Genomic DNA, 13720 nt, shown 5'->3' with positions numbered 1-13720 from the left:
CACCATTGGCAAACCACTTCTAGTTTCAGCATAAAATTTAAAGCTCGAGAGAAATCAGTATAATTTCACTGAAAACCGAGCGCTTTCGCGGTATTAGCTTATTGGAATTTAATTTTTCTCGGTTCATTTCCAACTGCAACTATTAATTAAACTGCGTCCCGCATTCCCGTTTACCTGGGAGACTAGGGCAATAAATTAGCTATCATTCTCTCGCCCCATACTCACTCTTTTTTCAGCAATTATTTCTCGTTTCGTTCGCAGATAATTTTATGAAATCCAGCTCAATGTGATATGGATATTTTTTTCGTAATATTTTCCTGTAGATGCTGTGGTGGGGAAAAGGAACTCTTTGAATAACATCTTAAAACCAATTTCGTTATGTAATTTTTTAACTGCAATTCCAACTAAAACCAGAACTAAAAATATTTACTTCCCTCGGGGGTTTTATTATTTACTGGGAACACCGTTTTTCGGAGGTAAAGAAAACTTAAATTCGTTTCATATAAATTTCCTATCTTTATTTACAGATTTCAATCTTAATTTTCATTGTATGTTACTTTGACTTAGTTGTTATTCTTTTACTCAAATTGTCTTAGTAGTGCTTTTTTTCATTTTAGTTAGATATTTTGCGTTAATCGGTAATTATTCTCTTGGGTGTTTCTGTACAATATTTACAAGGAAATATACTCTGTTTATGAGACAAACAAAAAACGAATTTAATTTATCTTGAATTATGTTATCTTTTTTAACCTCTATGTACAGTATTATATGTAAGTTGGTACGATAATGCCTGCTACACTCATTGAATCGTTTTGCTTTATTGTGTTCGTGCCTCCCCGCGTTATTTGAGCGGGGTCACATGCATTGCCTGTGTTTGTGTGTTTGTTTGTTCGTTCGTTTATTTGACACCGATATTCAGTCATTTTTTGTAATGAGCAATTCTAAGCCGCGCGCCGTCCGCAGTCTTTGATAAAGTTGACGAATGAATATTTGATTCGATTAGTACGTTTGTTTGATGTTGGCTTGATTTTCTGTTTACACTACAAGATATTGTCAGCACGAATGCTGCTGGCTGCACTGAACTGTGCCTCCTACTCAGTTCGATTTTTTTGTTTGAGAGGGAAACAGAGAAAAAAAATAAATAAGTTGTTGCGTTCCGACGTAAGTTGACTAGATGGCGCTTGTGGCGAATGTATTGTTGTTGTTTTGATGGAATAAATTTCTTCCACGCTAATGCTTCATTAATTTTTGTTTGACTGACAAAAAGCGTCGTCAAATTTGATGCCTTCTGCGAATTTGCAGTCGGCGACCGGAACGGTTCGTCATCAATCATCCGGCTCATACCTGAAGCTGGTCCATCGAAGTGAAACAGTATTCACAAAAATACCGACGACCCGGAAGATTCCGGCATAAATCAAATTAATAATTGAAGAGAGTTTTTTTTTCTCGATTAGGACACACCTGATTCAACATGTTCAACATTCCGATCCTTATTAATTCCGATTTTCGAATTCTTTCGTTTGGCAGTTTTTGTCTCATAAGTTTAATCTCATAAATCATGTATTATTAATGTAATATTTAGCTATCTGTAAAACTCTTTTTCATGGTATGAAAGAGTAAATTGATTTTCGGAAAATTTACATTAATTTCATTGAGAAGTGAATTTTCGCATGCAATTGCAGTGATGCAGTTATCGTTATGAATAAATCATGCCTTTTGTGGTTTCGGTACTTGCATTATAACAGTCGAGCAACAAGATTTGGATATCACTGTTGTTTTCGATGTGCGTATATTTGAAAAATGAAGTTTGGCTTTATCTGGTTTGAGGACAAATGGCAGATTTAAGAATGGTCGTTAAAGTTTAACAAGAGATGAAATGTGTTCTCAACAGGCGTGAAATGCATGAACAACTCCGGGGCAAACTAATCCCGTACTAAGTCGACCCAAAAATTTGTTTCAAAACAAACGATCCCCTTGAATGGGTATCCCAGACTCGTCAAGCACAAACAGCACTCAAGTGTCGCCCCTTTCGGCACCGGTTCGGTCCGGCCGGTCAATTCAAACATATCGTACGAGTGGCTACTCTTGACAAACGGTGCGAGCCAACCGCAGCCTAAAACAGCCCCACTTGCGACGGAGCTTACCTCTAGAAGGCATTATTTGCGTGTTATTGCTCTTTTCCTTTTTGGGGAAACTTTCGAAGACGTATCTCCTGCTCGAGTGGGCCCTCTTAACCTTAACCGCAGCATACCACGCAACCTCTCACCTTTTCCCCAGCCCTCTTCAATGAAGAAATAATTTTTCATCTGGCCCTTTTTTCCGCATCAAATCATCCCCACATGTTTATTTCAGACCGCTTCCAATTATGGCCAGGATCTTGATCAAAAACCTGTCCTTTGGCCGTTGATTGATGATAGATGCTGCAGTGGTCTTTCGTTGCCCACCTCACCACTCTCTGCGTTGCCCTCACTAAAATTGACAGTAGCTCGGTCTCGGGAGTCTATCAAGATTACTATCTGTCGTTTTTCACAACCATCTGACGTTACAAAAGAAGTCCACAGTTTTTCTTTTTACATCGTAATCGAACTGTACACAGCCATCTAATGTTGCAGGTCGGAAGATCTGAGGGAGCCAGGAAAAAGTTGGAAGACCAGCAAACGAGTTTTGTTGGCTGCCGGGCTGCGGAATCAAAACTTATTGAAAACATTTTGCGGTTGGCTCTTTCGTTTCACCCAACCGTCATTGTGGTTCACAACTTAAAAATAAATAAATGGAGCAACCTCCACTACAGCACTGACATCTTCTGCTGATCATTTGATTCCGATTCGCTCCAGTTTTTCCATTCTCCGGTTGATGTTCGAGCTGATTGTGTATTTTCATGGCAGCAGCAGCAGCAGCAGTTGGGTGAAAATTGTCCATCGAACTTCATACCACAAGCTGTGCGTTAATGTTTTCCGTTTTCATTCCTCATTCCCGGATGCTCGGATCGTGTTTCTTTAGGGGGTGGAGGGGGGAGATGTTTCCCGATTTTTTCCTCTTCTTCTTACAGCTATAAAACGTTGGAAATGGTATTGTTTGCAGTGTGTTTCTTTGTCTTTCTCCTAGTACACCGGGACTGAAAAAAACAGAGATCACAGAATGCTTACACAAAAGTCCAACTGATTGGTCTCATGATAGGGGAATGGACGGACAATGACAGAATATGTTTAATTGAATTCGATTCAAATGATTTTTTGCTGGAATTCATTTGGCGCTAGATTGCAGTTTTGTACGGTGACGCGTATAAAAGTAATTGTCATTATAAATGTATCTACATTCTCAGAAACATTTATCATTTTTTAAATTTATTGAACCATTACCAATAGTACCCGTCAATTGAAAAGCTTTTGGAAATCGACTGGTTTAACCAGAAAAAAACGAGGTGCCATCTCTATTGAAAACACCAGCGGAAATCAATTTGACTGCTCACAATGTAATTCACAGCTTTGAAACAAACGAAATGCAAATGAAAGAGATGCGCGCCGTTCCGCCTTCTGTCAACAAGCTTCCATCTCCCGGTATCATCGTTCGCACACAGGCACACAATAAAGCCCCACCAGTCAACTGTTCACCGGTCGCACCAATGAATTTTATTCTCTAGCTAAAACTAAATTACCTCTTCCCGGGTGCGCCGCCTTTTCCCACCAATCATCCGGAACTTGTTTATTTTTTTTCCTTCTACGAAGTGTGAAAAAGTGTAGCGTTTTTTTTTTTCTATTAAATTTACCCGCAACCAAGCAACGAGGGCCTTCAATTTATTCGCTTCCTCTTAACGGGGATGTTGGTGGCTTGGGCCTCCTTTAAAGGGATTAGCCATAAACTTGATTTTTATATACAGATTCGTTTTCTTTTAACTTTTCTCTCTTTCTTTATTTTAAGACTTTTCCACTGGCCCATCAGCCCGAAGCTACCGAATGGTTGGTCGTTTCTGCAAGGAATCTCTACTACATAAATGGTACACTCAAAATTGAGCATGTTGATTTGATTATTTCACAGCGTTCATATCACAAAATGATATAATGGTAAATAACATCGTTATTCTTAAGTAGGGTATCATGCTCTTCATAGAAAACAGATCCAGAAACGGAACGAGAGAACGTAAAATGATGTTGTTTTTTTTATAGAGGAATAGCGTCTCCTCATAGCAGTGTAAAATCGAACAAGAGTGCACCTTCACTCGCAAAATTTCATCGATTTTGGTACAATAATAATGATAATAAAAATAATATATTTGATTTTATCTGATTTCAACAACGATTAATTATCGAGCTTGCTTTTTCCTGCTCTGCTTTCTTCTTTACGGTAAGCCGCACGGGTGAGAAAGAGAGCCTCACAGGGCCGTATCACCGACCCTGTGAGACTCCTATAGTCATACGGTGCTTTCCCGTTTTATCATGAGCGGCGTATCGACTGACACGTCATCCTCGGGCAGCCCTCCTATGCAGACCCGGGCCGCCCTTGGCTGCGGTCCGAGATGCTGCATGGCTATCGTAGATGGTGGAGGCGAAATCGCCGGTTGGCTGCTGGTTACCGAGATGGCCGTCATGTTTCGGACTCCTGCGATGGTACCGCCGTACGAGGGCCAGTGATGCGCCCCAGCCGGGTTGATCGTTCCGGCACCGACCGGATGCCTCGGTAGGGTACAGGCAGCGTGCCCGGCCGTGGCAAACGTATTCGGCATGTGGCTCATAGACACGCTGGTTACCGAACTGGTCGGCTGGGGGACACCATTCCGTAGGGTGCAGTAGCCCAAGCTGGCCGTGTGATTACCGTGCAGTGCCATTGACGAACCCATGAAGCTCTGACTCTGGGCGGTGGTGGTCAGCAGCAGCCGGCTTGGGCTGCTCGTGTCGATCGTGGATATGTGCTGACGCCGTCGAATGTACTCTATCTGTTGGGAGAAGTCGAAAAAAATGATCCATTAGTCTGATATCAAAATAATGTCGATACTTAAAATAGTTAAAAAAGTTAATATTTCAAGCATTTGTTAAAGAACAACATTCGGCATTGATGTTAATAACAAAAAAAACTATCATCCTTCATACAATATTAGTGTAGTCAGTGAAAGTTCTAGGTTTTGCTGCTAACCGGTATTGTTCACTAACAATTCGACAGATTGTTTTGATTTTTTGTTTATTTCAACAAAGTCTAACTTTGTTGTTAATTCATTGGTAAAAATAGAGAAAATAACTTTTTTATGTTTGGAGACAGAGGAATGGTGTGTTCTGCTAAATTTTGGAACATGTAAAATTTTGAAACTTTCCCGAATGTATAAAGTTCTTATCTTCATTGGGTACAGAGTTATAGAGTATTTTATATGGATTACTGTGACATTTTGAATTTTGATTTAACATTAGAATTATTTTGGTATTATTTGGTGCAGCTTTCAAACCTAATTTTTTTTTAATGTTTAAGGCATTGGATGCTTTTACCTTTACTAATTTTCTTATTTAAGTTGAACCTAAACGGTGGATTTTTTCCATACAATTTTGAGGTCAGATTTTTTTTCACTAACCGATTTTGGATGGAATTTGGAAAAGTAATTCAGATGTTTTCCAAAATAATTATCTTACAAAACTTAAGCACGGAGTTTCACCTTAATACGAAATTTTTGCGTCGACCAGTTGAATAGTACAAAAAGAGTGAACAGGTTTCAAATAAAGGGGACTACGGTCAAAAATTGATCAACTTTTATTTGCCGTATTATTGTAATTGGCCATTAAAACACTAAACCCTACTCATTGGTAAATTTGTTGAATGTGGCCAAATCAACCGTCACCTTCAAATTTTGACGTGGGACTACGTCTTTGTTTTCTATACTCGGATGCATTCTGTAAAATAGGAAACGAAACTGGCAAATGTTGCGTCAGATTTCAAACGATAATAACAGCATTACCACATGATGGATAACAATAACCAATATGTTGTTGGATAGATAAAACGTGTAAAAATTTTATAATACGCTAGTCATCAATAATATTTCACCGCTCAATAGTGGAATTTTATAAAAAGTTACAAGAAAATTTACGCGACAATGAACCAATCACATGCGAGCATTCCTAGCACAGACGATCTTAATGGACACCAACCATTCCCTGTGATATTTTCTGTTTCAATATAAAAAAATGAACAGAGTTTTCCCATCCCAACAGGTCAATTTAAGTTTGCTTCCATGAACTTAAACTGATTTGAAGTCTCGAAGGTAAATATCTTTCGAAAAGTTTTGAAACAAGCCTTTTACTTAAACAATTTGTAAACGTGTTGTAAGAGTATAATAAAAACTGATGTCTTGAAAGAAAACATGCTGTTAAAAGCAACAATACCGTACAGTATAATATACATATTATGTGGAGCAGAGCGCCGCTGGTCTCTCGTCGTCTATCATTGCAGTGGTACACGACTTCTATTTCCGTGAAATCGAAGAAAAACCGCAATGCTGCTGCATTGATAGTGATTAAAAGTTTATCTCATGAATATGGTTACCTTAGAAAAAAAAAATAAATTACTCAACAAGATTTAAGTATCTTTGCAACGATCATAAGATTTTTTTTGCAACTTATCTTCGATATTCACTAAATGATCTCGATCGTAAGAGTCGATTTCTGCAAATACAAATTTACAGAAGCTTAAGAGCCAGCGAATGCTTCTGAATACATGGTGGCCACCCAGTCGGGAAAACCGGGAAAACCAGGAAAAAACCGGGAATAGCTCGCAATCGGGAAAAAACCGGGAAAAAAGCGGGAATATTGCGAACGAACCTGGAATTATCAGATTGACAGGTTCTCTGCTTGACCAATATTGTTATCATAGTTCTGTTGACAGTTAACGTCGATATAACTGTTCGATTGCATTCAGTTTTCTATGTAGTGTGTGGCTAACGAGTCACCCAGTTTGACAAAAATACGACCGTTTCACCAAGACAGGTGTTATTCGCGTTGACGGTGTTGCTGATATTTCTTTTATTTTTGCATGCGAGAAAGAAGGAAGGAAATATTTTTGCTGTTGTCACGCACATTTCGACAATCACTCACAGCGTTGCCTTCCCTCCAGTATTTCCTGGATATCTCCAGTTTTTTTGAAGATCGTCAGCGAAACAGCTGAAGGTTGAATATTTCCAGTTTTTTTCAAATTGTTCCAGTTTCATCCAGTTTTCTGTTCATCACCACATTTTTTGACCCCATTCCCAAAACATGTATGGTCTTTTTAGTATTTTGTGCATACATGCGCCTTGGTTGTAAGATTTTATTCGAAATCTGCTCAATTTCAAGTATGCCAGTGACTATAATCTCCATGTGTAAACAATTTTCTTTCAGCCTTTTTGGTTACATGCAATAATACGGTGCAGCATTTTTGAACCGAAAATCAAATAAATTTATGTAAAAGCTTGAAATTTATATATACAATTTTCACCAGTTTTCATTTTGAATTCTTCCAGTTTTTTAAAAAAAACGTTGGCATCGCTGGTCACCTATAAAAGCTTACGTAGGTCTGTATGCCGTCTAGGCTGAATACTAGAAACATTGGCAATTTCATTTTTGCATTTTGGAACATAGTCTCGTTTCTCGCTGTTTAATCTCATATATTTGTGCGTATCCAACATCTTAATGGTCCCCGGTTCCCCTGACAGATATGAAAAAAGTCCAGCGGAAATTCGGTTTATTCGGGTTGAAACAGATTTCGAAGGCTGTTCGCACCTACTCTCATAAGTAATTGTCAAAATGTGCGTGATGAGAAAAGCAAAAATATTACCTTCCTTTTTTTTCGCACGCAAAAATCAAACAATTAACAGCAACACTGTCAACGCGAATTTCATTTAACTTAAAATGGTTGCAGAAATAACTTTTCACTCTCATGAGAGAGAGAGGGAGAGAGAGAGAGAGATAGCATGATGGCATTCTTTTGTTTCAAAGCCGAGACATGGCAGTTCGACAGCGGGACGATCGAATTGCATGAAACTACAGTAACTGCTGTCATCGAGGGCATCCTAAGCAGCATTGATTACTATGCATCTTGGAAAAAATATTTGCGAATACTCACTGGTTAAATTGATTACGCAGTAGTTTAATGTTTAAGTTAAAATTTATTTGTCTACAGATGCTGATGATTACCAGGAATAATAGAAATTATTAATACTGCTATACACAAAGTTTACGATAGATTTTGGATTCATTATCAAACTCACGCAAACTCACTGGAAACCCCTCGGCTGCTTCAATTGCTTTCGATTTGCTTGAAAAATAAGAATAGCTAGTCGCTCGCTTATTCGCAAGGCCGAGATAAAAACTCTTCACTCACATACAATCGCGAATCTTTCAGGTTTAGTAATTGTTTGCTATCGCATTCGCCAAAACAAGAAAGTTTCTCTCATTCCGTGATTTCCCACAACGAAGAAAATTTAATAAATAACCCTTCAACCGTAAATGTATTTCCTGGCAAATTATGGTGCGAAATAATTCTGAAAGTAAGTATTTCAAATTAAAGGTTAATATTTTCACCGAGCTGCATAAGTTTTTCTTTTATTTCATTTCAGCCGCGATGGTGACGAAATATTCAGTTCGATATGTACTGTTGTTTCCATGGTGCGGGCCTGACCCTAAAGATACTAGAAGTGCTCGCTGTATGTCCTGTAACAAATCGTTTAAGATAGACACGATGGGAAAAGCGGCTTTTATTAGCCACGAGAAATCTAAAGGTCACCAAATGATTATAAAAATGCAGAGCTCTAACACACTTATGACCCATTATGTTGACTCCAAAGAAGCACCGAAAACTGGTAAATATGGAAAGTGTAAACAAGAGACTTCATTTCAATAGACATTTTTTTTCATTAGACGATTCAACGCAAAATCTCTGCAGTATAAATTCTACAATCGTTGAACCGAGTGAACGTGATCCTACTATTTGTTTGAATAGTATTATTCCAGACACAGTTTGCACACCTTCAAGAAGCGCAGGTGCGACAATGAAAAAATATGTGCTGAAAGAAGCAGTCACAAAGGCAAAGATTTTGTGGTGTTTTCATACATTGCAACGCACAGTTCAGCCCGTAGCGCTGGAACATTGGCTTCTGTATTTAAATCAATGTTTCCAGACAGTGATATTGCGGCAAGCTTTGAGCTTGGGCGATCTAAAATTGGTTACTTGATTACCTATGGACTAGCACCATATTTTACTCAAAAGATTCTCGGAGTACTGACTCAACTTTCGGAGTTCGTCGTAGGATTCGACAAAAGCCTTAACAAAATCGCTCAAAAACAGCAGATGGACATCGTGGTTCGGTACTGGTGCACTCAAAAAAATTTGGTTGTTTCCAGATATGTGTGTTCAGCTTTTCTCACGTCAACACGGGCTAAAGATCTGCTTCAAGGATTGAAAAGTCAATTCAACGAGAACCCAAGCGTTTTGAACAACATAATACAAATTTCAATGGACGGACCGAACGTTAACTTTTGTTTACTTAAAGAACTGAACAAAGAGATACAAGAGAATCGAGGGGATTCTTCTTCATCTATCCTGAGTATTGGAAGCTGTGGACTTCACGCCGTTCATAATTCGTTTAAAACTGGTATAAAAAAAATGGCTTGGGATTTAAATGATTTTATGTTCGCTTTGTATCGGCTTTTCAAGGGTGTTCCACTGAGAAGAGCGGATTATACGGCTGTAACGGGATCTTCTATTTCTCCGCTGAAATTTTGTGGAGTAAGATGGGTAGAAAACCAGCGAGTAAGTGAAAGAGCACTCCAAATGCTTCCGTACTTGAAGAAATACATTGCCACTTTCAAACGTCAGAAAGAGACAAAAATGAAGCCCAGTCACCCAGACTACAAAAGAAGTTTCGCCTCGCTTCTTAAAACTAGATGCTACACAGTACCAAAAAATGTAATTTACAACTAATACAAATGAAAGCACATAACGATTTCTAGCACATAAAGTGAAAAACATATACAATTCCACACCGTAAATAATGTACAATACAGAATCGTTTTAAGACATGTAAATTTGTACGTTAATTGATATAAACTTAAAGCTTCGAATATAAATATGCATGCAAATTCACAATATATTCATTTACTTTGCATGTGAATATAATGCCACACGAAATATTACGTGGTTTCCAATGCTCCATTTATGTGCATTTAAAGTAATGTAAATTTTCTTTACTGTGTACAATATTGTAGATAATGCGGTGACAGATCAGCTACTAGCCCCAAAACTTACGTTTTTCATATGAGCAGCAGCTCTGGTAGAACCGTTTTTGACCAAATTTCAGGCTGATGCACCCTTGGCCCCTTTTTTATTTGATGCGTTAAATGAACTCATTAGGACGATGATGAAGCGAATTCTTCAGCCAGATTACATCGAGAAAGTAAAATATATGACCGATGTAGATGTTAACGAAAACCATTTGATTCCAAGCCTACAAATTGATGTTGGATTTTCTGTCAAAGCATCACTGAAGACAGTGAATAAAAATGGCAAATTAAATGACAAACAAATGCTACTGTTTCGCGATAGCTGCCGCTCATTTTATTCGGGTTTTATCGAAAAAATTGTCGATCGCAGCCCTCTCACACATGCACTAACTCGCTTCATCACTTGCGTTTTACCAAATTTGATTTCTAACTCGCCAGGTACCGCCAAAAAGAGACTCGTTTTATGTCTGTAACATTTAGTTGAAAAAAAAAAAAACCTGTCAGGAACAGCTGCTGATAAAGTAAAAGAAGAGTTTACGAATCTCTGCAGTTCGTCGGTATCCAAAACTCTTTTATCATATTATCAGCCTCGAAAACAACGACTAGACCATTTTTGGCGACATTTAATCGAATGTTCGGGAAAAGATTATGTGAACCTATGGAGCTTCCTAAAAAAAAAATTAATACTTTCGCATGGTAATGCCAGGTTAGAGCGGGGGTTTTCCATCAACAAAGAATGCATTGTTGTTAATCAAGAAGAACAAAGCTTAGTTGCACAGCGAATTATTAGTGACGTTATAAATAACGCTGGTGATGTCACAAGTATCGAGATAGATAAGTCTTTGATCCATTACGTTCGAAACGCCCATTCTAAGTATAAGGATTCACTAGAACAAAAAAAGCGACTGGAGACGGAGCGGGAAAAAGAAATACAGCGTAAAAAAGAGACAGTGCGTGTCATCAAGGAATGGGAGTTGAAAAAAGCCAAGTTGTTATCAGATGCACTAAAAGCAGCGCAGCTGCTGGATGAAGAGATGAAAGACCTCATAAAATAAAAGTAATTTATATAATCTGTGAAATTCCTTATTCCTGTAGTTTTTATTCCTTTGCAGGTGAACACGTGACATGCTCCTGTTCCATGTCTGCTGTACGAGAAGGACTAATGTCAGCACAATATGCATTTTGGAAGGTTGTATGTGTTGTCTATGAGACCGTCGTGCCTTGGGTTGTCATCGTACAATGTGTATGAGGCCATAAATCAGCTGAGATTATCAGTATTTATATATTCTAAAAAATAATGAAACAAGTTGGAGTTCGTCAGGTTTTTGTTGTTCTGGAAAACTAAACGGTATTTAAATGTTTAATTGTTTTTTTTACATATTTTTACGTATATTAGCTGTCTTCGTAATACACTAAATGTAATTGCTGGCAAATGAAAAAAAAAAATTGTCAAACAAAAAACAGAAATGAATCATTTCGATCTTTAACTTCCTTGCAATTGTTGAATGTTATGATTTTTCGCTGGAACTTGTTGATTATTTTGTTCAACATATCTTCCTATGTTTCCCTATGAGTGAACCTATGTAACGGCTTCGAAATTGTTTCCATAATAAGATTTATGTAATAAATTTAATTTGATCAGAGTTAAATAAGAAAATATCATGCATTATGATAACGTAGGTATTGTTGGATTTGGTTTATGAGGAAATAGAGTTAATTCTGATTCAGACGCATTGCGAGAAATTCTTGGTGCTTCTACAATAACAACGACATGCTTGTGCCTTGTTAAATAAATGTTGTTCGCACAAAAAAAACACTGCACAATATCAGTAAGTGTGATCGAAGTTCTTTCGAGCGTTGTTCAACATATTTCTAAAAAGAAAATTTATGAGGAGGCTGCGTATAACCCTTTCCGACCGGGCCCATATAGTTGCGTAGGTAGAAGGTGACCTAAATGGAACTTTCTTTCTCGCTTTTTAAACGTCCTATTAATTTTTTTATTGCTCACAACGCTAGTGTCAACATCGCAGCTGCTACGAAAAATAAAAAATCGGAGCAAGCAAGTGTTTTATATAGGAATTACCTCGATTTATGTTTTTTTTGTGGACCCCACTGCGACCAGTAGTTGTTTGATCTATTGTAGCATTGTCCGGACGTTTTTGCTGTTTACACATTTCTGTTTTTTTTTTACCATTTTGCAGTGCTACTTATTGAGAAGTAACTTGCTCCGTGGTCTAGTGCTTTTTGTCTTCTCTCTCAGACTTAGTAACCTACTACCTTCCTTATCGACTTTATCATATCCTCCTGCAGGCTATCACTCTAAAAGCATATAACGTGCCATAGTCAATGATACTATCGAAGCTTTAGATCAGTGGTTATTAAGTCTGGAGGGAAGTTATAGTACTTTTTATCTTCTCATTCAGATTTAGTAACCTACTTTCTTCCTTATCGATTCTATCATATCCTCCTGCAAGCTATTACTCTAACAACGTGGACGTGCTATAGTTTATGATATTATCGAAGCTTTAGACGAGAGGTTATTAAATCTGGAGAGGTGATTTTGTGTGGAAGAGCCTGAGAATAAACCCATACTTAAAGTCCTTTTTGCGAACTATTGGTTTGGTTCTACTAAGATTCGAACTTATCACCATTCGCTTGTCAAAGCGGACTCTGTAACCTTGCGGCTACGAAGCTCGACGAGGTTTAGGTTATGTTATCGGTAATTTTTTACCTACACAATTGTGTGGGCTCGGTCGGAAAGGGATAAAAAAATACTTAAACCACAGAACAAACGAATTGCTTCTGTCTGCAGATTCTGTAACCTGTGTAACTGAAAATCTAATCCTTCTAATAACAGTGTTTAGTCCTACGTCACCATTTCATACAACCCTAGGGCTGTATACCTTGTAGTATTTATACCCCAAAATTACTCGGCAGGGTACCCGGGTACCCAAAAAATGAAATGCTTCTTGCTTTTTCAGTTCTTGGCCGATTTTCGATCTTGGCCTGTCAAAAGATTGGAAAATCTGTCTACTTTTAGAATCTGAGACCGACATGAGCTAGTGACCACATATTCCAAGTTCCTGTAAATCCAGTTCTTTGGAAGCATATTCCGGGCAGACAAATTAGTACAATTGTCGATAGAACCGACCAACATTGGTATCAAAATTCATGAAACCACTCCAGGAGTTGATTTTTTAATTCATTTTGAGTCCATTTGATCCGAATCTGAAATTACCATATCAGAGCAGAGTCCTGACCTTGAACACGGTTCCGAAGATCCGGATTTACGGGAACCATATTAGGACCAATGGCTCTTTCGGCCTCATATACTAAAATAGACAAATTTTCCAATCCAAAGATCGAAAATCGGTCAAAATTCGAGAAAGTAAGAAGCATTTCATTTTGGTGGGTACCCGGGTACCTTGCCGAGTACTTACGTGTGTTAAAATTGCCAAGTACATAACAGTTAAACAGCTTTCTGGACA

The 13720-nt window shown here is 38.0% G+C and overlaps 2 protein-coding genes across 3 annotated transcripts in view; one reads left to right on the top strand and one right to left on the bottom strand.

Annotated features, from left to right (window-relative positions):
* Positions 1-496: 496 nt before the first annotated feature.
* LOC129728542 (hemicentin-1) overlaps positions 497-13720 on the bottom strand; it is a 612544-nt gene continuing 599320 nt past the window's right edge. For both annotated transcript variants that reach the window (XM_055686987.1, XM_055686989.1), the window contains exon 14: positions 497-4930. In XM_055686987.1, coding sequence (XP_055542962.1) covers positions 4409-4930 — 522 coding nt within the window. In that variant the 3' untranslated portion in view covers positions 497-4408. The remainder of the gene's footprint in view (positions 4931-13720) is intronic.
* On the top strand, positions 8367-9320 carry LOC129728548 (uncharacterized). Its single transcript, XM_055686998.1, has 3 exons — positions 8367-8500; positions 8570-8812; positions 8871-9320. The coding sequence occupies exons 1-3, from the start codon at positions 8479-8481 to the stop codon at positions 9182-9184; spliced, it is 579 nt and encodes a 192-aa protein (XP_055542973.1). The 5' UTR covers positions 8367-8478; the 3' UTR covers positions 9185-9320.

The sequence above is a fragment of the Wyeomyia smithii genome, chromosome 1, assembly GCF_029784165.1.
Source record: "Wyeomyia smithii strain HCP4-BCI-WySm-NY-G18 chromosome 1, ASM2978416v1, whole genome shotgun sequence".
Classification (NCBI taxonomy): Eukaryota; Metazoa; Arthropoda; class Insecta; order Diptera; family Culicidae; genus Wyeomyia; species Wyeomyia smithii.
The sequence above is the reverse complement of the archived record's forward strand: the minus strand, read 5'-3'. Positions and strand labels throughout refer to the sequence as shown.

Excerpts from the sequence above, each read along its gene's own strand:
- LOC129728548 (XM_055686998.1), top strand. The coding sequence starts at position 8,479 with ATGGTGCGAAATAATTCTGAAA. Across the intron at positions 8,501-8,569 it reads GGTGCGAAATAATTCTGAAA|CCGCGATGGTGACGAAATAT; the intron begins GTAAGTATTTCA and ends ATTTCATTTCAG. Across the intron at positions 8,813-8,870 it reads CAAAGAAGCACCGAAAACTG|ACGATTCAACGCAAAATCTC; the intron begins GTAAATATGGAA and ends TTTTTTCATTAG.